General features: G+C 42.2%; 1 protein-coding gene and 1 long non-coding RNA gene across 2 annotated transcripts; both read right to left on the bottom strand.

Moving 5' to 3' along the window:
- Positions 1 to 675: 675 nt before the first annotated feature.
- On the bottom strand, positions 676 to 10948 carry TXN (thioredoxin). Its single transcript, XM_073345618.1, has 5 exons — positions 10812 to 10948; positions 6287 to 6391; positions 4719 to 4778; positions 2624 to 2689; positions 676 to 888 (listed from the first exon to the last, which is right to left on the bottom strand). Exons 1-5 carry the CDS (start codon positions 10833 to 10835, stop codon positions 826 to 828), a joined length of 318 nt encoding a protein of 105 aa, XP_073201719.1. The 5' UTR covers positions 10836 to 10948; the 3' UTR covers positions 676 to 825.
- Positions 6463 to 10786, bottom strand: LOC140911792 (uncharacterized). The gene is made up of 2 exons (XR_012159125.1): positions 10283 to 10786; positions 6463 to 7816 (listed from the first exon to the last, which is right to left on the bottom strand). It is a non-coding gene; the product is annotated as an uncharacterized lncRNA (long non-coding RNA).
- Positions 10949 to 20410: the final 9462 nt, after the last annotated feature.

Here is a 20410-nt window from a genome sequence, read left to right as displayed (position 1 = left end):
GGATCTTGTGACAAACAGCACCAAAGAGCTTTCTGTGGACTTAGAAATTGAAAAAAGCTTCAACCTGAAGTCATCTAGACAATGAAACCAATTGACAGCAGATAACACATACCAACCTTGCTAAGGTTGTTTGGACCCCTCTTCCCCACCCTCATTTCAAGTTTTAGCAGAAAATAGTTCTCACTATATTACTTCTGAGCCAGGCAAGCAAGGCATCTTGAATATGGAATCCTAGGAATGTTCTTCTAACGCCATTCAAACTATAGTTTTGGTACCTCTCATCAGACATTAGCATGACAACATAGTGTGCTGGCACCTCCAAACCTGAGCAGAATAAGATGGCTACATTACATGGTACAAATCAGCTATTACTGCAAAAACATGCTTTTTGTATTAAGATGGGTTATGGTGAACTATTTGCACTGAGAACTTTGTTCAAAGAGGACAGACTGCTGGAAATTAGCGATCTCCTGCTGTACAAAGCAGGTCAATACTAGTGAGAATAGCCATCTAGTTTTAGGGGAGTACTTCAGAGGGATTGAGGGGGGAATAACTTAATATCTAGCATTTGATCCAGTAGACCACCACATTACCACCTAGCCATCCATCCCCAGAAGCAATACAGCTATATATTATGCAAGCTGCCTAGTTTCACACACTGGACAGCAGTCTCTGTAAGTGAAGAATTTACATTTTATTGTACTCATTTACAGTCTGAAGTGACAATTTTTGGATACATATTTAGCTACCTTGATTAGTTTCCATAAGTAGAAAAAGTTACAGGCTATATGTAAACAGTCAACATTAACTGTTCACAGTGTTCAATCAGCGTAGCTTGGTAATACTTTCTTCCAGCGTCTCTTTGTTTGCTCCAGAGAATTCATGCACCTGTAACAAGAATTAGTTTTAAGTATAGCCATTTAAAAACAGTGATTTTAGCCCAAACAGTTTTATAATCCTTGGAAAGATATTGGCAATTTTAGTGCCATACTATAATAGGTGGCCAGCATTGGAGGTTTGAAGTATTGTTTTGCTTTCCAGATTTTGTATTCTGCAGCTCTGTATCCCAAAGTATTTCACACACTTTGGGTCAGACCCTAATATATTGTTCTCCAGTCTTACTCAGTTTTACAGATTTCATATGAACCAGCTACACATCCCAGGCTAATCTTGGCTTTCAAAATATTAAGTTTTATAGAATTAAACTTTCTTACCAAAATCTTGCATATTATCCACAAGAAGTCAAACTATTCAGTTAGACTCTGGATGCAAAACCATGTCTTTTCACCTACTGCACTAAGGGGTTGACACCACTTCACATCCAGATGAATTAACTTTAGATAAGTAACACTTTGAAAACATGTTCACAAATCTAACTCAGCTGGAGAACAAGGAACAAACTCAGCAACAAAAAGGATATTTAGTTTTAAAGACAAAGTTACTAGAGATTCTAGAAGATAAGAGTCTTGTCTACACTGGACATAGTAACCACCTACTCAATCTACCTAACATTTGAGGCATATTTTCTGATGGGCAAATTTAGTTTTTAAAAGCCGCAGCCCCCACCCCCGGAAGGCCCTTCCTAAAATGAAGGAAATTTGAGCAATGTGCCTGCAAGTCTGGTTATACACTCGCCCACAATGAAGATGTCAGTCAGTATGAAGGACCTGTTTTGTATCAGAGCACAGCCATCCATCCAATTATTTCATAACTAAGTGCTTTTGGAGAACAGCCAGCCAGATGAGGTTACTAAATCAGATATTCCAACCAGAAGCTCACCTCTAGGTTGAGAGAAAGCATGAGAAGTCTTGCCCAAGTTCTCTTTATTATAGCACCTGGAGTTTAGACTTAAGCATCCAGCTCTGACATAATTGACAGAAATTACAATTTTGTTATTGTGCAGAAGTATTGAATGTTACTTTAGCCTTTCTATATAGCTGAATAAACACATCTATATAGATTAGTTTGCTTGTTTTTTGAAAAAGTTACAAATTTAGTTATGATGGGTCCAAAAAGATAGGAATAGTAATTAAAATTAAGTCCAGATGGCCTTCACCTGGGGTAGGTGCATAAAGCAGGTTTCAGACATATTAGGTTCTGAAGAGAGAGGCTCAAAGTCTGGATCATAACTTCACATTAGGATTTACATGGAATACAAACCTAGAGTGTTGCCAGAACTTGCTACATGCAGTTAGATCATTCAGAAGTAGTTTCTAACATTAGTGACCTATTGCTGTAGGCTAGGCATTATCCTGCTCTTCGGGTGCCAATATGAACTTCCTTGTTTCTGAGGCTACTCTAAAGCCAAGTGTGCTCTAAGTGAGAGAGTGTAAGTGAACTATATTGCTCAGGAGGTAAATTGAGACGCAAGCTATGCGAGATCTTCACAAGGTGCCACTTCTCCAGAGACAGAGTCAGGATTTGGCTAACTATTGTGTTGGTCACTTGCCCCAGTGTCCTATTCTTCCCCTAGAATAAACTTCCAGCAGCTCTGAGTTAAATCTCATTAGCATGTTTTTTCTGACCCCATACATGTAGTTTTAATTCATATTTACTGTTTCAGCATCCAATATCCTCCCCGCCCCACCCCTATACACTTTCACTAAGAAAGTTGAAAACCTACCTTTTTGCCCTGCTTGTAAAATTGGAATGTTGGCATGCACTTGACTGAACACTCTGAAGCAATGTCCTAAAAAAAAAAAAAAAGTTTCACTGCAATTTTAGCTTGGCAAATTAAACATACAAATCTAATTTCTGGTTAGTTAACAGATTACAGAAAATGAAAGGAAACCAAGTAATTATTTGCTACTCTGGTCAGTTTAAGACCAGTCAGTTATTATGTGGATATACTATAGTCTTCCTGTTTTGGATTTACAACTAGCAGTGGTTTCATCCTCTTTGCTGGATTTGTTTAGACAGAAACAAGATGTACTACTTTCCGCAGGAGTAGTCTAATACTAGAGAAAGCCAACTTTCTTCGATATCATGCCTTATTTATAAGGTAATTTTACAGCTGAATGTCTGCCTAATGAGTTTGTTAAACAAGCCTCTACTAGTCAGCCAGGTTTGCAGTCTGATGTTACTTCCACCTGTTCTGAACCTGTATCAGAAAGGCTCATGAAGATATTCCAATTAGAAGTATTTATCATTCATTACGAAAGGACAAGTACTTTTAAGCAATGAGTAGCATTCCTGCTGTTTATTACCACTCAAGAAGAGTTTATCACTAGCACAGAATAGCTTCAGGTGAGAGGCATCAGCTGTAATAGATCAGATATCTAATCAAAGGTTGTTTAGGTTATCTAACTGAAAGATTGGGGGAGAAGGGGAAGGGGGGGGGGGAGTGAAATTTAGATCAGCTACACCCCCTGCAGAGAGCAGGGCCTATGCTATTCAAGATGTCGTCCTGTGCTCCTACTGTGACGGTAAATACATAAGTAGGTAGTTTTCCCCTCTATAATATTAGGAAACTATGGGAGCTGAGTGCAAGAGCACCGCCGGTTCTAAACGAGATCTGCGGGCAAGCTAGCAATACTGCCAATACACAGACAAGCCTACAGCGTAAGTACTTCAGAAGGCAACAAATGTATCACTTATATAAGGGCCAAGGGGAAGCTCTGAGCAGTTATCAGATCACCTTGTCTGACCTCCTGTATGTTGTAGGCCATCCCCTGCACACTACACCCAACAACTGAAATTTGACCAAAGTATTACAACCCACAGGAGACTAGACTTACATGCCACAAGCAACAAAAGCAAGGATCAAGGTGCCCCTGTGCCCAAGGCCCCCACAATGGCATGGCAGTGACTGGGCAATATACCCAGGTAGTTCTGGCAACTGACCTGCATCCACATGCTGCAAAGGAAGACAACCCCCTTCCCCTCCCATCCCATCAAGGTCACCACTAATTTGACCAGGTGAAAAATTCCTTCCCAACTCCACACATGGCAATCAGTTACACCCGAAGCATGTGAGCAACAACCAGCTAGCCAGGCACCAGAGACTGCACAGTGATACCACCTCAGATCCCTGTCCCTCACCATCTAATGTCCTATCTGTAGCAATGGTCACCCCAATGCTTCAGAGGAAGGATATTAAAAATCCAGAATACAACAGATGGGGGTGTAACAGTGCAAGAGAATCCCTAACTGACTGTTATAGATAGCCAGCTGAAACATGAGCTTTTAAGAACATAAGAAGTCTCCTGAAAGGATCTCAGCTTCATTAGAAGAACTGAAAACAAACTCAAGTTTACACTTTAATATGGCTTGATTCCAAATATTAGAGAAATCTCCCTATTAACATTGAGACTTTAAAATTGATATTTTAGTCTAGTTTGAATGTTTATCAAGTTTGTTATTCACATACACAGAGGACAACAGGAGCTTTGGATATGCAAGGAGTACAGGATCAAGATCACTTTAGCAATCAGACCGATCTCTTGTCAATTAGTGTTTGCTATGAATTAAAGAAAGATAGTAATTCAACATTTCTCCAACAGGGGGACTAAAATACCCCCTTTAGAAATAACAATTAATCCCTAGTTTCTTGCTCTAGGTAACTACTGTTGCAGGGACTGACCCATTTTGAGAGCAAAGTCCACCTCAAGTTTTAGGAGACAAGTTTCCCAGTATTAGATTGCATGGCAAAGTTAACCTTTACTGCCAATTCTGCCACAGTGCACCAACAAGTAATACTGTTTATTTGAGGACCTTACCTGAGCATCATCCACATCAACCTCAAGAAACACTATGTCTGGGAACCTCTCACAAAGACTCTAAAGTTTTAAAACAAAAAAAATTGTTAAAATTGCAGTTTATTTCACATAAACCTTGTTTAAGAGCGCTCTAGGATAGTCTTCTATAAGAGCCTCATTTGGGGAAAAACAAATCTTGCCAGTTAGTATCTTTTACTAAAAAGTAAAAGTTTCATTTGCTATAGAGCAATGATGTCACTAGCTGGAGCATCAAGAGTTCACTGACATGTACCATAGAAGTCATTAAGATTTTTAGCAGTACATTTTAGTTTCAAATGCTTTTTACTGAGATCTTTTATTAGGAAATTAGGGCAACCACAAAGTCGTGTGACAGATGTGTCTCTAGGACTATATTTGCATGTGCCTAAGCCATAATAATTAAGTTTTAAAACCATTAAGCAAGTTGCAAGTCAGCTGAAGAGTAAGATTTAGAGTGATACATGCACTCTCTTCCTTGAAATGAATCTCAAACATGTATTCCTTTTTACTAGCTTTAAAGATTGTAATGTCTCTTTTGACTGAAGAAAACTGATGATTTGTGAAAGTTTGACTCAATTCCTCAAGAGAATTAGAACAAAGTTTTAATAGAGCTGAGACTTTGGAGAGTCACAGGTGAAGTATGTTCATTCATCAAAAAGGTTTACTCTTGATAAAATAAGCAGATACACTAAAACCTCAGTTACAAACTGACCAGTCAAGCACACACCTCATTTGGAACCAGAAGTATGCTATCAGGCAGCAGCAGACACAAAAAGCAAATAGTACTGTACGGTGTTAAACTACTAAAAAAGGGAAAGCAGCATTTTTCTTCTGCAGAGTAAAGTTTCAAAGCTGTATTAAGTAAATGTTCTGTTTTAAACTTTTAAAAGAACCACCATAATGTTTTGGTCAGATTACGAACAACCTCCATTCTGGAAGTGTTCATAACTGAGGATCTACTGTACCAGGAAATTAGTACAATTTCCCAGCTACACATTTGTAATAGTTTACAGCCACATTTTACACTAATGAATCATGATTTCTAGTTTTCACTGATGGCTATTCAGAGTTAGCATGCAGGGTTACAGTTCTTCACTTTTCTAGTTTGGGTCATAAGTGTTAATATCATTTCAGCCTATTCTGTCATTTTGATTGTTAGAATGACATTTGAGATTTAGACTTCAAAATCATTTGACAAGGCTGTCTTTTATGGCACCAGAGACTATGATTTTATTTCAATTTTCTTGACCTTGTCAGTTTGTTATGATCCCCACAATAAGTGGTGAAGAGCATTTCACTCTTTTGGAGTGAGAATGCTTTAAAGAGAGTGGTGAAGAATTGTTTGGACAATATTAGAAATATCATTGTTTTGGTTAGTCACACATAGATCACAAATGATGTTTTCTTGCAAGTCTTCCCCCATGAGTATCAACTAACATAAGACAGTTCAGACATCTATAGTGACCTAGTTTTATAATAAGATATCCTTGCACTAGTCAAGTCTCAGCTGCAAAAACTAGCAGAGTATTGAGTTTGGAATTGTTACTTACATGATAAAAAGGCTTGATAATGTTGCATGGTCCACACCATTTGGCTGAGAAGTCAACAACTACAAGCTTATCACCAGCAGATTTCAATTCAGACTTAAATTCTTCCTGTAGAGAGAAGAGATTCAACACCAAGTTTTATTTTTGCAAGTGTGCTCTAATCTTGTTTTTGAAGTTCATATTCCGTTTCCAGACTGGATATTCTGGTGGCTCAATCCTAATGGCCAGTGTTGCATACCAAGACTTTCTTTAGAATCAGTGAATTTTTAATACACTAGCATGAGTCCAAAACAAGGTCTCCCACTCCAACCCAAAAGCTATTACAGTAACCTTATTACTTTTTCAGCAATAGAAAAAGTTCTCATGTAGGAATTACCCACCAAGTTGCAGAAGCACATTTGTTGTACTAGCTGGCCCAAAGCCAAACAAAAGAAATACTACTCGAGTCTAGATTTTTTTTTTTTTAAGTTTGCATTAAAAAGAAACTGGGCATGCAAGTAAGGCAAGAGTGAAGGAAAGAGAGTGTACTGAGCTCTAATCAAATACTTGCTCTAACTAGTGAGGCAGGTGCTTCTGACTGCTGGTGTTCTGGTATGTTTGATGCATGAGGGTCTCTTATTAGACTAGTTATCATTCTAATCAGATAGAAACACACAGCTTCTCCTTATATACAAACATTTGTTTCCAGTCAACTGTTTCTGAAAATGCCATTTTAACTGCAGTCAGTCAAGTCTGTCCAGTTCTTCCATCCTACATTTTAGAACTTTTACCCTTAAATACCACCAAAGCAGTAGGTTTTGATGCTAAGCAGGTGACTTATGCCCATAACTATCAAACCCTACCTTTTGTTTGTTAAAAACTGCACAATCATTTAGACTCCACCAGGAAAACAATTTTCTTCATGTTCCTGCACCAACAGCCAAGTCTTCTATAAGTTCAGCAAAGGATGGAACCACTCTATTTAAGCAGCTTACATGTGCAGCAGATATAGCTAGAGCTGTGAGACTCCTCTAGTAAAACCTGAAACACCATCTACATTTGTGAAAGTGGGCTAGTTTTGAGCCAACACCACTCCAAGGACTCTGGGAAGCAGATTTATATTTTGTACCAAGACTGAGGTGTTACCTGAATTTCACTTAAACCATCTGGCTTAAATTTGAGCACAAGACTCAAAGGGTACAATCCCACACAACATTTAAATGAATGCAATTAAAAGCTCACTAGGTTTGCTTAGCTCTAGATCAAGCCACTTTAACGTATTTTAAAAGACTGCTGCATTCCTTCGGTATGTTATCATTCAGAAATTTAGCCAGATGGGTGACAAAAGCAGCCCAACTTGTATGCTACAGATAAAACTGAGAGACGAACAGAACATGTACCATTTTACTGTTGGCTGAACATTATCCACAAGTAAATTCTGCTATGCAATTTGCTGTATTGTAGAATGCAGAGACGGTCATCTGTACAAATTGGATTTAGTTGTGTTGCTACAGCCTGGATTTCAAGGTAGCCATGTCACATGAATGTGTAGTCCTTAGAAATACAGTGACACTAATAATTATAATTAAATTGTATAATATAAAACTCATTTATTTTGACTATTTGTGGCCATGTACAAGATGTGCCATTTTAACAATTCTTGGAAGTTAAAGGATCAAAGAAACCAATTCAGTTTTTGAAGGAACCAGCATTACACTTTAGATAACCTGGGAAGCTATAAGGCAACAGCACTAAAATACTGGTTCAGAGACCACATTAACCTACCTGGCCACCAATAACTACCCCGACATGCGATTCAGACATTTAGTCATGTTCTCTACTTCACTGCATCCATAAAGCCAATGGAATTCACTAGGGTGGGACCAGTGGGTATGATCTGCTTCAGTTTTATACTGAAGACTACCTTGGGAAACCCAGTTTTCGGTTACATGAAGAAACTAGGACCCAATTCAATACCAGAATAATTTTTATTTAACAGCTTAAGTTTTAAACTAAGAGGACACAATCACAGCAGCTTTGCCTACACATGGCTAGGTGTTGTGACAAGCAAAGTACTTAAGTCCACTAGTAAAGTGACGTGGTTTATTGTCAACACTGGGTCCCCCTTTTATTCCACTTCACAAAGTACTGGGTAAACTACTTGCACAGATGAACACAAACCATTCTTGACCTAATGTTCCCCCCCCCCCCCCCCCCAAGAAGGGAATCTGCATGCTTCCTATAATTGTTACACTAGCAGCCAAGCTCATCAACAGATGACACCAAACTTGTCTTCATCAGAGTCACCTTTACAGTGTAGGCAAAATATACCTTCAAATCAGCAGCACTGCTATGGGTACCTGCATGGCCCCACACTATGTCAACATTTTTATGGCTGACTTAGAACAATGCTTCCTCAGCTCTCGTCCCCTAACGCCCCTACTCTACCTGCGCTATATTGATGACATCATCTGGACCCATGGAAAAGAAGCTCTTGAGGAATTCCACCATGATTTCAACAATTTCCATCCCACCATCAACCTCAGCCTGGTTCAGTCCACACAAGAGATCCACTTCCTGGACACTACAGTGCTAATAAACGATGGTCACACAACCACCACCCTATACTGGAAACCTACTGACCGCTATTCCTACCTACATGCCTCCAGCTTTCACCCTGAGCACACCACACAATCCATCGTCTACAGCCAAGCTCTGCGATACAACCGCATTTGCTCCAACCCCTAAGACAAAGGCAAACACCTACAAGATCTCTATCAAGCATTCTTACAACTACAATACCCACCTGCGGAAGTGAAAAAACAGATTGATAGAGCCAGAAGAGTTCCCAGAAGTCACCTACTACAGGACAGGCTTAACAAAGAAAATAACAGAACGCCACTAGCCGTCACCTTCAGCCCCCAACTAAAACCCCTCCAACGCATTATCAAGGATCTACAACCTATCCTGAAGGACGACCCAACACTCACAAATCTTGGGAGACAGGCCAGTCCTTGCCTACAGACAGCCCCCCAACCTGAAGCGAATACTCACCAGCAACCACATACCACACAATAGAACCACTAACCCAGGAACCTATCCTTGCAACAAAGCCTGTTGCCAACTGTGCCCACATATCTATTCAGGGGACACCGTCACAGGGCCTAATAACATCAGCCACACTATCAGAGGCTCGTTCACCTGCACATCTACCAACGTGATATATGCCATCATGTGCCAGCAATGCCCCTCTGCCATGTACATTAGTCAAACTGGACAGTCTCTACGTAAAAGAATAAATGGACACAAATCAGATGTCAAGAATTATAACATTCATAAACCAGTCAGAGAACACTTCAAGCTCTCTGGTCATGCTATGACAGACATGAAAGTTGTGATATTACAACAGAAAAACTTCAAATCCAGACTGCAGCGAGAGACTGCTGAATTGGAATTCATTTGCAAATTGGATACAGTTAACTTAGGCTTGAATAGTGACTGGGAGTGGCTAAATCATTATGCAAGGTAACCTACTACCCCCCCCTCCCTTGCTCAGACGTTCTTGTTAAACCCTGGTTTTGTGCTGGAAATGGCCCACCTTGATCATCACACACATTGTAAGGAGAGATTTCAGAGTAACAGCCGTTCTAGTCTGTATTCGCAAAAAGAAAAGGAGGACTTGTGGCACCTTAGAGACTAACCAATTTATTTGAGCATAAGCTTTCGTGAGCTACAGCTCACTTCATCGGATGCTGTAGCTCACGAAAGCTTATGCTCAAATAAATTGGTTAGTCTCTAAGGTGCCACAAGTCCTCCTTTTTGTTTTGACAAAATACTAGTGCCTTGACCTCATCAAGGCCACCCAAACGCTACCCCTGCCAGTGGCAAGTCAGGATCTATACTTCCACAGCGCAGGGCGTGCCCGACATCAGTGTCTGCTGAACTGGTTTGTAATGAACTTCATGCAGCGCCCACTTGGACGGTGCGCCGACAGCGCCAACCCGAACCGCAGGGGCCTACCGTTCACCCTGCAGCCGCTCCGGCCAACGCGACTGACTGGCAGCTAGGAGCAGCCGCGCCATGCAAGGAGACCACTCGAACGGCCAGTAACCGGGGAGGGGAGGGGCGGAGGGGATTCCACACCCACGTGACAGGGGCGCCCACCGGAGCGGGGGGGGGGGTAATGGATCCCCGCCCCCGCGCAGACCGGCCGCCGGCTCAGCCAGAGGCTCCTCAGGCGAGCAGCTCCCCAAGGCCTGGCGCAGAGTCCCTGCTACCCGCAGCAATGCGGCGGGGGCGGCCGCGCAACGCGGCCCAGGCCCCGAGGACACCGCCGCCCCAGAGGAAAGGGGGGGGGGAGAGAAGAAGAACCGCCCCGGCCCCCCCCCTCAGCGGCAGGGGCCACTCACCCCTTAGGGCGCGGGCACGAGGCGGGGCTGCGCCCGCGCGCGTTCCCGCGAGCACGGAACAGCCCCGAGCCCCCAGCGGCTCAGCCCTGCCCGCCCCCGAGACACTGGCGAAGGGCGCCCCGCCACTAACAGCCGCTCACCAGGTTCTCCACGATCTTCACCATCTTTGCCGCTTGGCTTAGCGCTCACGAGACGCTGCTTCACTGAGACTTGGCCCGCTGGCGGCTGTGGGATGGTATGGCCGCCCTCCTGCTTATATAGAGGCCAACCCCCCCCCGGCCTCAGTGCGCACGCGCGGTTCGCGCCCCGCCCCTCCTTTTCCCAGAGGAGGCGGTTGTGTGCGAACGGCTGACGCGGCGGAGCTCGTGTTCGCCGGTGTCCGTTCCCTCCCCCTCAGCTGGGCGCGCGCCGAGTGGCGCGGGTTAGCCACCCCTCCCCCTCCCCCCCCCGCTCGCTGGGCGGCGGGTCTCCGCTGAGCTGTCAGGCGGCTGAGGCGGGGGGATCCTCCTGAGGAATCCCCCACACCGCGCCTCCCGTCCCGCAGCGGGAGGGCGGCTGCGGACACTGGCTCCCCCGCAGAGCAGGTGTCACCCCCCCAGGCCCCAAAGGAGAGAGGTCTCCTGCCTCGGCCTGGGAGCGACACAGGGCAGCGCCGAAGCCAGCCAACTCCCTGCCTTGGGCGGGGCCAAATCTGCAAGCGAGGCCCCCACTCTTCCAAAAAAATTGCAGCGGGGAGGCCCCACGGGAGTGGGGGCAGGAGAGTGAGCGTGGCCTGCCCTCACCCCACAGTGGCTGCTCCTGCCCCAGTTCCCCCCTCCTGGCAGGGTGAGGTGGGGTCACAGAGCCAGTAGCTCAGATTTGGCCTAGCCGCCCCTCTCTTGTGACAGCGGGGCGGCAGGGCCAAATCTGAGTGGCCCTGGAACTCCGCACACCAGGTCACAATGCCCTAGGCTGCTCTTGCGATTGGTAACCTGGGCGCAGGCACGTCCCCCTCCCCCGAAATAATAGGGATGCCTAGGGGCAAGTATTAAATGGGGTAATGGAATAAAATGTGTGAGATGTGTTGAAAACCGAATCACGGCCAGTGAGATGAAAGCCTCCAAATCCACAAAGGGCACTAAAACTCGTATATTAAATAATAATAATAATAAAAAAAAGCAAGGATTTCGCAGGAAATTTCAATTTGTTGGTAGAAAATTCAAATACTGAACAGTTTTGGTTTTCACCTGGAATATTTTGGTTGAAAGACGCACAGTTTTTCAAGTAAAATCTTCTGAGGAAGGCAGTTTTTATGTATTCATATTTATCTATATAAATGAAAACACAATATACCAGAAACCTACAGCTAAAAAAAGAATTAGAGAAATACAAAACACATACATTCAAAATGTACAAATTAAAAATTGTGGTGATGTGCTTTGGCGTGCGCTTGCAGCAATAAAGCAAAAAAGAACCCTGAGGTCTGGGTGAAGATGCTTAGTGTAATAGTGCAAATGCATTTTGTCTTTGGGGAAATTGAAAACAGCTGTTAAGAAATAAAAGGGTGTTTTTCTTTTTTTAATTATGGAAAATAAAAAATGATTACGTGGATGGAAATATTTCCTATACGTGTTTGTTTCTCTGGAATTAAAGTGGGCCTCTTTTGTGTCACCTGGGCGAAAAAGAGAGGGCAGTAGGTAGTGGAATTTTTGGCATTAAAGCAACTTTTGATCAAACAGCGAGAGATGCTTGTATGCAGCATTAGTCACAGCAACATGCTGAGGGCGGGCCTACGTTCCCTTACATAGCTCATGGCTCTCAGTGACTGCTAAAAGCTCAGTGACTTTGGAAAAAACTGCTGTGTAATGATGACCAGGAAGTATTTCAGATGCACAGGCCGTACTCAGAAGTCATATGCTTTCCTTCCCTCACTCCTTGCTCACTGGTCATTGTTGATGTTGCTGCTTGTGCCTAGCACTATTTACAGCTCATATTACTGGAAAAAGTCCAGCCAGTCTGCATTGTTTAAGTAGTTTTAGTCGACTCTGTATGATTTATTGTTTTTCTGAGAGCCTGCAAGTTGCCAGGAAGTTTTCTCTTCTTTTGGTTTCAGAAGGAGAAATCAGGGGTGTTACTGAGTTCCCAAGTCAGTGTTGGACCACAGACTTCCTACAATTATGAAATCTCAAGTAGTCACTTGTATTGCTTAAATTAAACTACCCCTGGTGTCAAGGTTCCTTCCCCACTCTGAACTCAAGGGTACAGATGTGGGGACCTACATGAAAGGCCCCCTAAGCTTATTTTTACCAGCTTAGGTTAAAAACTTCCTCAAGGTACAAACTTTGCCTTATCCTTGAATCGTATGCTGCCACCACCAAGCGTCTTACACAAAGACCAGGGAAAGAGCCTACTTGGAGATGTTTTCCCCCAAAATATCCCCCCAAGCCCTACACCCCTTTTCCTGGGGAAGGCTTGATAAGAATCCTCACCAATTTGTACAGGTGAACACAGACCCAAACCCTTGGACTTAAGAACAATGAAAAACCAATTAGATTCTTAAAAGAAGAATTTTAATTACAGGAAAGATAAAAGAATCACCTCTGTAAAATCAGGATGGTAAATACCTTACAGGGTAATCAGATTCAAAACATAGAGAATCCCTCTAGGCAAAACCTTAAGTTACAAAAAGACACAAAAGCAGGAATATACATTCCATTCAGCACAGCTTATTTTACCAGCCATTAAACAAAAGGAAATCGAATACATTTCTAGCTAGATTACTTACTAACTAACTAACAGGTATAAGGCTACATTTCTGATCTGTTCCCGGCAAAAGCATCACACAGACAGGCGAACCCTTTGCTCCCCCCACCCCTCCAGATTTGAAAGTATCTTGTTTCCTCATTAGTCATTTTGGTCAGGTGCCAGCAAGGTTATCTTAGCTTCTTAACCCTTTACAGGTGAAAGGGTCTTGCCTCTGGCCAGGAGGGATTTTATAGCACTGTATACAGAAAGGTGGTTACCCTTCCCTTTATATTTGTGACACCTGGTTATACCTTTAAAATAATAATAATGATGCAGTGAACACCCTTAAAAAAGTTCCACCAGTTTGAAAGAGTCTACTGGGTTCAAAAATATTTCTCATATTTAAAATGGACAATCCCATTAAAATCTTTCAAACTGCATGGAACTTTTAAAATAACCTTTTATAGTGTATTTTGGGTTTTGGTGTATTCTGAGTCTTATTATTTTTAGAGGGGTGTATTTTGGGGCTCATTGCTTGTGTTTCGGTGTTTGCTGCACGCTTTAAAATCCTGGACTGAATTAAGTTGAGTGATTTTAAAATGTGACTCAGTAGTTGTGCAAATTGTCTTTTCACTCTAGATACTATGGTTATTGGGTGTCCCTATAATTGTAGACAGATTATCAAGATGAATAGATTTCCAGGTCCTTTGCACTCAGATGACATAAATATTTGTACCCTATAAAATATACATGGTTTAGAGGTTGGTGGAGCTCAAGCCAAAGGGAATACAAAATGTTAAATTGATTGTTAATGAGAAAAATAAGAACAATTTTAACTGGCAAACAGATAAATGTTTGACTGTAAAGATAAAATATTTCTAACTCCTAATAGACCCTTTCTTTTTGTTCCGGTAGAAACGGGTATCCCCTTTCACCAAGCTTTAGAGGAAATTCCTGGTTCTTTATCAGATGGGTTCACAGTTATTGTACTGCTTAGTTACACACCTTCTTTCCGGCAAAAGATGTCCGTTTATTATTTCATTTCCATAGGCTGTCCTTGTGTCTTTAAAGGATTTTCACCATGTACCAAGCTCCCAGGTGATTTATCCTGCCTGGGAGATGCTGCACAGTCTTTATGGTGTGCTTTTATTGCCCTTTGCTTATTCGTCTCCTTTTGTGAAGAGGATCATTATCTCTCTCATACAATGTTCTATCAGGCCATTGTATATTTTAGAGAGAATGCGCTTGAGTGTTCTGCTGTTCTGAAAAGCCTCTTCTTTTGGGGAGGAACGAATAACTGTTTCTGTCTGAGCATAGCTTCAGTTAAGTGCCTAGCTTGCAGATGCATATAAAAGTCCATATGAGCAGGTTGTATTTGGTCATGCTTTCTTTAGATATGCTCTTCCAGGAAGTATTGGTGTTTATACAAATCACATTCATTCCCAGTGCTTGGAAGCTTGGGGTTTTCCCATCCAGGCAGGAAGCTGGGCTTTTGGGTCAAATTCTGATCACCTTGCCATGAGTGTGAATCTGGAAGAATTCCACTGACTTCAGCGGAGTTACCCCTGTGTAAATGAATTGAAAATTTAGCTAGCTCATCAAAAACTAAGTGAGTACCTGGAAGTAACAAAAATATTTAGAGCTAGACTCGGCCACCCTTACTTACACTGAGCAGTCCTTTACTCTGCAAGGAGTCCCACTGAAATCAACAGGGCTATTCTCACTCCACATAAGACTGGCAGAATCTGCCCCATTAAGTTTAGGACAGTTTACATTTTCTTCAATAATAAAGCACGGGAGCTATGTGTTTTAATCTCACTTAGCTTGGTGTAAATCAGGAGTAACACATCAGTATTAAAGCTGGTGTGAGATCAAACATGCCCTGTAACTTTATGAGCTAATGTAAAGAAGCTTCAAGCACCAATTAGATAAAAACATTCTTCTCTGAGGGCTCAATACCATACAGAGTAGAATTCTGTTAAATATGCCTTACATATTAGAGATGGGCCTGAGACTTCCATTCATTTAGATCTAGATCCAGACTGGAATGTCTCCAAAGTTCTGGGGTCTATTTTACAGGGTTCTGGCACAGTTCCTTCTCTAGTACATAAAGAGGGAAAGGATGGTATACCACAAATAAGTCTATTGTACAGGCATTAAAAAATGTGGCACTGCTTTTGATTGCGGACTAAAATCTTGGGCAGCCGAAATTTTTTTTTGACAATACCATAAACAATACAGCACCCAACATGCAGTTTCAAAGTGCTCTGTGACTAATGCCATTCAAACGTCTTAATAACAGCTGATCTGCATGGCAAACACTTATTTGCCTAATGCCTTTTGGCACGCTGTTCAAATTGAATGACATTCCCCTCCGACGGTAAGGGACTGAACATAGACAGAGTGCTTTGTGGAGTTTCTCAGAAGCAGCATTGTAACAGACCGGGGCTCATCTAGGGAAGATCTAACTATTGTTCTTTCTGTGCTACATCACATTCAGAGCATAGACCCATAAAAATGAACTCCTTTGCCCCTGAATGCTGGAAAATGATCTGTTCTGGCACGGCCACCTTGCTTTGCCACTCTCTCCTTGCACTTTTTCTCTTCCTCTCCCTTTGTTCCACCCTCAGTTTCTCCTTGTTTTTTTTCCCCCTTTCCTCTCTACTTTCCTTCCCTGTTTTGCTTGGAAATACGTGGAATGCTATAGATCAAAATGTGTAAAACTTCTTTCTAGCTCAGCATCTCTCCTTAACACCACAGAACATGATCCTTCCTGCAAAAGGAGCTCCCACCTCTCTCTGCATGAAGATGGGGATAAAGGATACAGATTCTGGTGCATCAGGGACTCTTTTGAATGTTATGGGATTGTCCAGAGATTGTGACCTTCTGAAGTGACGTATTTGGCAGTGTTGAATTAATATTCAATGTAAGTCTTAGCTTGAGACTGGAACGGATAGCCCTGGATCTTATCAGAACGGAGATTGAGTTCATACACTGTTCTTCCTGGAGTTGTGGGGTTTTTGTGCCTTTGTGGTAGCAAAATGATGAATTCTGCCATAGGGCTAGCGCTATGGTAACTACAGACTAAATGAAGTGGCAGCCTTGCAGGTAATAAAAAGAAACATGGTAGGATTCTGTGCTCACCTTCAAGAGGTGTGGCTCAGAACTTGTAGGATGAAGGAAGGCTTTAAGGTGGGTTTAAGTTCCTTTGCACTGTCCAGAAGCCGGGCTTTCTGGGCCCTCCAATATAACTTAGACAGCCCCGGGGACCTATTTAAAACCTCCTGGCACTGCCCTATGGGCCGTGCTGCTGCCTGGAATCTCCACAGTATTGTATCTTGTGGCCTGGCTCCCAGCAACCCACCTATGCCAGGGCTTAGTAAGGGACCCTTAAAAGGCAGCCTCATGGCTGTCTCTGCAGTGCCTATGTCGCGAGCATCCCTCCCATGCCCAGAATCAGGACTTTTGGGGCCCTTTGATGCTGCTTCGGCCCTTTTACCTGGTGTAAAGAGGCTGGAGTGGGGGTGAGGATTTCAGCCTCAATTAATTGAAAAAGTTTTAAAAATGCCTCTCATGCTCGTCAAATGCTTTTGAAAAGGCTAAGTCGCAAATATGTGGTCCAGCCACAAAGGGCCGCACAGAAATGGTCTGTGACCATGATCCATGCACAAAAAGGGTGCAGGCTATTGCACACGTGCCTTTGAGTGCACAGTCATTGAGACTGTACGTGTACATTGCAAAAGTGCCCAGGCCTAAATTTTCAAAAGTGACTTGTGATACTAGGTGCCTGAATTTTTGGGTGCTCAAGTTGAGATGCCTTAAAGGGGCCTGATTTTTAGAAAGCACTGAGCACCAGCTGCCTGGAAACCCTTTCAGGTGTCTCATGTTGAGCACCCAAAAACTGATGATCACTAACCATACTGAAACATTTAGGCCTCATATACTATAGTCATCATCAGCACTATGCAAAATTCTAAAAGAGACAGGAAATGGGGGCTTCCATGCACACAGGGCTAGTTGACTGCCTAACTAACTCTTCATAGGTGTAGTCACCCAATGTGCATGCTGGAATGTGGTAATTACATAACCAAATGTAAGCATTGAAATGGATGCACATATTTGTGCATGGAACTCAAGACTTGTTTTAAAAAAGAAAATTGGCTCTGTTTGTGGAATTAAATAATGACGGAAAAGATGTAACTATGACTGCAGCTCTTGAACAAATAAAGCTGGGGTGAATACTAAATGTAAATAGCACTGTACCAATCCCATGTACCTTCTCTTACTTTTTTCTATTCTCTTTACTCTCTTCTGCTCTTTTTAATTCTCCATCCTGTCATACTTAACACAATACTACATAATAATAATTTTTAGACCTCTCCCCTGCCTTGCTTGTTTATTTTGTTGTTTAAAATGCAAGAAAAATCAAAGAAAGCTTTTGAACAGCATCCTCAATCTTCCCTTTAACACATTCCTAAATACAGCTGTACAGAACCTAGGTTTTGCAGAGCTCATAAGTATGTTTTTACACGACTGATGTTGTGCCAATCACGTCCACCCTCTGGCATATTTACATAATCTTTCCCTCACCACCAGGTCCATCAAATCTACTGTTAAAGTGATATCAAGCATTTAATGGGATTTCAATGGAGTTAGCCACCGAGGTGCTTTTGAAAATCCCACTTGGCGCGTATCTGCATCTCTGGGTGCATAAATACCTTTAAAAATCTGTCCCTCAGTTCTGCAGTGATAGGGTTGAAAATGCCACATGGGCTGTTTCTCTATTAAAAAAACATGTTTTCATTTTCCTCTAAAAACATCACTGAAGCATTGCTACTGCTCTCAGGCTTTGTAAAATCTTGTTTTTTACACAATCAAAGGTCAGATTTTCAGACAAGCTAGCCAGGTAAATGTGCATGCAAAATGCCCTGGTTAATTTGCACATGCAATTTATGCAGCTGTAAACACAAACTGGTGACAGGCTGCACAAATGGCTAATTAGGCTCAGCTGTGTGCACAGTCATGTCACACCTTTAACCTTCATGCATACACAAGGTCATAATGCCTCATAAATACTGTAAATCGTTTCTCTGGACAGCCAGGTTATAGAAACAGGGCCTCAAAAAAGGTGCAAAACTGAAACAGACTGAACAGGGTAATCATCTACAGGCAAAGTTAATGTTTACATTCTTTGCACCCAACTAATATTAACTGGAATGGTCAGTTATGGTTACACAATTTTACGCACCATTTCCGAATAGCCACTGAAGATTGCCTGAGCCTTAGCAGTTATTCATTAACAGGCGGTTGGAATCGTCAGCTTCATTTGGAACTATCCCAGCTCACAAGCAAACTGCTTGCTATTGTAACAGTGTTGTGTGATTGACTTACTGAGTATTATATGCACCTTCTGCAATGTCAAACATGGTGTAGTTCCTATATAAACAATCGCCATTGCAAGCTCTACCCCGAGGCTGGTTTTAATACAATACGTGACATATGAGGAGGGCATCTCCAGCCAGTAAATAGCTGGCTGATGAGGGTGGGAGCCCTTGGCTTTGTTCCTCAGTTCTTTCAGTCTGTTGTTAACTGCCAGGAAATGCTTGGTCTTCAGGTCATCTTTACAATGATGAACACTGAAAGTATCAAAATATTGAGAAAAGCTAATGACCGCACCAGACCAACAGAAGAGGGACTCGATGTCTAGCTCTGAATCCAAATCAGAGAGGAGAGAGTCAAACCCAGCTCTGAATCCAAATCTTTCTAAATTTCAGGCGCTCAAATTCAGCCCATTCAAGCCAGGGGCAAGCTATAACCTTGGATCTGGAGTTTAGTGACAGTCCCGCTCTACCTTTTAGGTTGCAAAGCATCAGGACAACAACCAGAGCAATGGAAGGTATGAGAACATGGCCAGCCCACTCCAACTTTTTAGTATCTCGTTAATGTCCTTTTCAATATGGCTTCAGACCACATATTTTCACTCCAGGTAGACCCCTCAGAACTCCTCTTGTGTGGTTGCAGCTGTGTTGCAAGGATAAATGTTGAACTGCACACAGCAAAGGGTCTATGTTCTCCTTACAGTCCTAGTGTTTTCCTAGCAGATGAAGGCCAATAAATACAGGAACTGATAGAAATGCAAAGATTCATGCTCCACTTTTCATTATTCATAATAAATACATATAGGAAATAATATAAGCTGGTGAAAAAGATCAACCAAAAGAGAAGATCCAAAGTCAGCAGTGCAGTTAGTTACCTGCTCTGATTTTGGTGCTTGTGATATCCACAACAAATGCAGGAGAAACACAAGATCCGATTCCTGACCTTATCTGTGTCTTGACAAGTGAATGAAAGATTACAAATCGCTCAAAGTCTGAGCCAAAGCCCATTAAGGTCAATGGAAAAACCTCCCTTTCTGATTTGGGATCTTTAACAGTTAGAAAATAGATGAAGATAAACTATCATTTTGCAATCCACTGCTCAAGATACCATCTTTAACCAAGGGAATTTGACTGCAAATAAAAAACTGTGGCATCAAGATCACATGTGCACGTATCACACAATTTCTTTCTTTTCTTTTTGTGTGTCAGGGAGTTTCGCATGAGGAGGAAGGCAGTTTGGGGCTTCCATCCATTTGATTTGTTCTTAAAATAGTCACTGGGTGATTGACTCAAAGAGATAATGGAAGGGTTCATAAAACCACTTCTGATACCTGGTGTACAGAGAAGTCAGTTTTATAAGTTCAGACAGCTGCTTTACTTCTGTGCTGGCTCTGTGTGCTGGATTATAAACCTGAAGCTTTCTAGGGGACTTCTAGAGGGAAAAGAAATTTCATTCCCTATTGCCAGGAGAAAGCTGTAATTTGGGATAAACCCAGATTTAAAATTTGATGGGAGGAAAATAATTTGGAAAAGGAAATCTCGAGGTAAATCTATTAGATGTCTTGTCACCATTCACATTTAGAGATACAACAGAGAGAAAACACAGATAAGAACAATAAAAAGAAAAAATAACCCAA

Source organism: Lepidochelys kempii, chromosome 5, assembly GCF_965140265.1.
Source record: "Lepidochelys kempii isolate rLepKem1 chromosome 5, rLepKem1.hap2, whole genome shotgun sequence".
Classification (NCBI taxonomy): Eukaryota; Metazoa; Chordata; order Testudines; family Cheloniidae; genus Lepidochelys; species Lepidochelys kempii.
This window is presented reverse-complemented; position numbering and strand designations above follow the sequence as displayed.